Genomic DNA, 4,134 nt, shown 5'->3' on the forward strand with positions numbered 1-4,134 from the left:
GATTTACAACTTCCAAATATCTAAGGAGCAAAAATCTGAGGGTTTTTTTTTTGTCTCCAGCATAAATCTGGAGATTTTTTCCTGGATTTTCACACCAACATGGGCACTGCAGACACAAGGATATATTTAGGTGGATTTCCCTTAGTAACTTCATACAGGATATTTAAAATTAAATATAATTACATTTCTTAACAAAGTCTTCATTCATAGAATCTTATAATCTAATGGAGCTTTATTATGTTAATAGAGAAAACTATCAACAAAATGTTTAAAGTTATACAGACATACTTTCCTTGAATTGAAGAATTAAAATGTTTATGTATATAGCTAAATATACCTGATATGAATGCAGATGAATGTCAAAGTTTAATTTAGAGTTTTCTCAATTAAAGAAAGTTATTTATGAACTTAGAAACCTCTCCTAACCCAAAGAAAATTTACCTAGATATTTTGTGTAACCATGTAATTTCTTATTTCCACAGGATGAGAGCATTGTAAGAACAAAGGCTACAAATCTACAAAACATGGAGATCTTAAGTAACTTGACATCTACATTTCCAAATTTCTTGTTGGCTGGCATTCCTGGCCTGGAGTCTGCTCACGCCTGGATCTCCATTCCCTTCTGCTGTCTTTATGCCATTGCTCTCTCTGGGAACAGCATGATCCTGTTTGTCATCATTACCCACCAGAGTCTCCATGAGCCCATGTACTATTTCCTCTCCATGTTATCAGCTACTGACCTGGGCTTGACTGTGTCTACAATGTCTACAACATTAGCTATACTTTGGTTTAATGCAAGAGAAATCAGTTTAGATAGCTGCATAACCCAAATGTTTTTTCTTCATGGATTTACTGTCATGGAATCTGGGGTGCTAGTGGCTATGGCCTTTGACCGCTATGTGGCAATCTGTGACCCCCTAAGGTATACTACTATTCTCACTAATTTCAGGATTATTCAGATGGGCACCTTAATGATTATACGTAGTGTAGTATTAATAGCACCACTACTCTTGCTCCTTAAGCCCCTGTATTTCTGTAGAGCAAATGTCCTTTCCCATTCTTACTGTTACCATCCAGATGTGATTAAATTAGCATGTTCAGATACTCGGGCCAACAGCATCTGTGGATTAATTGATCTCATCCTGACCACAGGGGGTGGATACACCATGCATTGTCCTCTCTTATATCTTGATCATTCGCTCTGTGCTGAGTATGGCCTCTCCCAAAGAACGACACAAGGTCTTCAGTACTTGCATGTCCCACATTGGAGCAGTAGCTATTTTCTACATCCCCATGATGAGCTTGTCCTTGGTGCATCGCTATGGCCAATCAGCCCCCAAAGTGATCCATTCAATGATGGCCAATATATACCTGCTTTTGCCCCCTGTGCTCAACCCCATCATCTATAGTGTAAAAACAAAACAGATTCGCAAGGCTATCCTCAGTCTTCTCCTTGCAACTAAGCAGAGGTGATTAATTTGGAGAAAAACCTGATAAAACTTACTTTTACTCTAGAAAGGCAACACTGTTAAGAGACTGCCTATTAGATAATTTTTCTCATTTTGCTCATTTGTTCAGCAAACAATTGGTAAGCATTTTTGTATTTTCAATTGGGAAATATATGTATAACATACCTCATGAACTTTGTAGTCCAACAAGAATAAAAACAAAAATGCACCCTGGCTAGCATAGCTCAGTGGATTGAGCGCGGGCTGGGAACCAAAGTGTCGCAGGTTCGATTCTCAGTCAGGGCACATGCCTGGGTTGTAGGCCCCGGCCCCCAGCAACTGCACATTGATGTCTCTCTCTCTCTCTCTTTCTCCCTCCCTTCCCTCTCTAAAAATAAATAAATAAAATCTTTTAAAAAAATTAAAAAATGCAATAATGAAATAACAAAAATAATATTCATAGTAATTAACATTTATTGATTGTTTATTTTATATTAGGTATCCTATTAACTGTTTCTGAGATATATTCAATTTATTCTTCAAAACAACTCAGTGGAACTATTAATTGTCTTAGACTTGAAGACACTAAAGCCTAGAGACCTATTTATTCATCAAAGGCCAGATATTTAACAGAGCAGTATTCATTTGAATTCAGGCTTTCTGTATCTTAGACACTATACTCTTTACTAATGTATTGCATACTCCACCAAAAGCATCTAGAAAATACATTGTGTAGTCAAAAGCAAAGACTAAATTTTTATTTCCGTATGTTGTGGTTTTAAATCGTCATAATGGCTTCCTTAGAGTAAACTTTTGTTTGCTTTCTTATTTATTAATATTACAAAAAGTAGATATGGATATGTCAAAGAGTAAACCATAGATCTGTATCTAGTACTTGATAGTCAATAGTTAAAGCTACAAGGAATGGGGACATTTGATAATTCACCACAGGAAATGGGGACTCTGTAGGATGAAAAGGATCATGTAGTAATAGAATATAAGGAAGTCAGGGGTACAGACTCATAACCATTTTCTGCACAATCATCCTTGGAATTTAATAAAGCTCATTAACCCTTCTCCACAGGAAAATTGCATATAAACACATTCATTTATTTTCCATAAATATCAGAGATGCCATAAAGAGCCTGCATGGCTCTCTTAAGCAATCAAAGAACCAAAGTAAAGAATTCATGGTGTTCAGCCAATAAACAGTTATACATAGCTAGACATAAGCCATTAGACTCCTGGAAAGAGCTTACTATGCTCACAGTAGTACAGTAACTGTATGATACTCACAGGAACTTTATCAATTTGAGAAGGAGGCAGAAACTTAAAACTCAGCTCAGTAAAATTGTAGAAAAACTGAGAAAAAATGGAAATAGAAACTCAGTGGAAGTCAGATCAATTTTTTTGCAGTTGGAAAATTAATCAATAGGAGGGATGCTTTATATATCTCACAAACACTGGGGCAGCAGAGTGGTGGCGCTCACTCCAGCTTGCAAGAATCCATGGTGTGTATTTTCATCTCAGCTCTGTGTTCAGTGATGCCATAATGGCAGCTGAAATTGTCATTATACATACCATGAGAACTGATAAACATTGTGAAGAGGACACTTGTGTTTTATTTTTGTTTGCTATCAGAGATACGGTTTTCCAGCACACCAGTGACTGGGGGTCTATCTTATGTTTGACCTTGTGAAAAGCAATAGAAAAATGAAAGTAAAAATGTATTCCTTGCACTCAAGAAGCTTAAAGGCAAATGTGTGAAGTAACGACATAAACAAATTATAAAATCATACACTAGACTTTGTAGTAGTTTATAATACAAAATTATACCCCTTGTTTGAATAACTATCTGAGTTGAAGTGATTCCAAAGGGAAATGTAGAGTAATAGTATTGGAAGTAACTCTGTGGAAGAATGTAAGAAACACTGAGTCATCATTTTATTTTCATGGGAGAATATTCTCCTGAGTTTTAAATTTATAGGTCCTATCTGGACATAGCATTGAAAAATATGAAAACAAAATCTTTTATGACATTTTTTTGTTTTTTCTATCAGATTTTTCTAAGTGAATTTAGATAAAAATATTTATATTAGTTGCTTAAGGAACATCTTTTGCTTGAACAATAGTATTTTATAGTGGAACTGATTAGATTTGACTTATAAATTTAGTTCTGCTTCCTGAATATTATATGTCTCCCACATATAATTCTGCTAGTTCTACCTGCCTCTTAGCTTCTTAGAGCTTCAGAAAGATAAAACATGTAAAATATTAAAGTGGAGGGACTTTTACTTTGAGATGCTTAAAGAGCTACAACATTGCAAAGTGTGCTCCTAGCAGAATCTCTAAAAACAAGCAAAAACACATTAGGTATGTACGGAGACCTCTAGCTAGAAGTGAGGAAGAGAACAAGATGTTGGCAAAGGAGCAATATTCTTAATTATATTTGGAGACTCTCATAAAGTGCAAGCAAAAACGTGGATCATTTTATTTAGCTTGAATTATATTGGTGTTCTACAAAATTTCCAAGATACTATGTAGACATGTTACTTTGTATAATTCTTTCTTGCTTGCTTTTTAAATATTTTCATTATTGTTCAGTTACAGTTGCTCCCAATTTTTCCCCCATTGCTCTCTGCTGCCCTGCCCACTCCCTCTCTCCCACAGGAGTAAAGTAGTGCTT

The 4,134-nt window shown here is 35.5% G+C and overlaps 1 protein-coding gene across 1 annotated transcript; it reads left to right on the forward strand.

Annotated features, from left to right (window-relative positions):
• The first annotated feature begins 521 nt into the window (after positions 1-521).
• Positions 522-1,473, forward strand: LOC123805316 (olfactory receptor 51F1). Its single transcript, XM_045817796.1, is given in 2 exon segments — positions 522-1,151; positions 1,153-1,473. Coding segments are annotated over 2 exon segments (948 nt in total). The 5' UTR covers positions 522-524.
• The last annotated feature ends 2,661 nt before the right edge of the window (positions 1,474-4,134 follow it).

Source organism: Phyllostomus hastatus, unplaced genomic scaffold (genome assembly GCF_019186645.2).
Source record: "Phyllostomus hastatus isolate PE091 unplaced genomic scaffold, TTU_PhHast_1.1 phas_scaffold_317, whole genome shotgun sequence".
Taxonomy (NCBI): domain Eukaryota; kingdom Metazoa; phylum Chordata; class Mammalia; order Chiroptera; family Phyllostomidae; genus Phyllostomus; species Phyllostomus hastatus.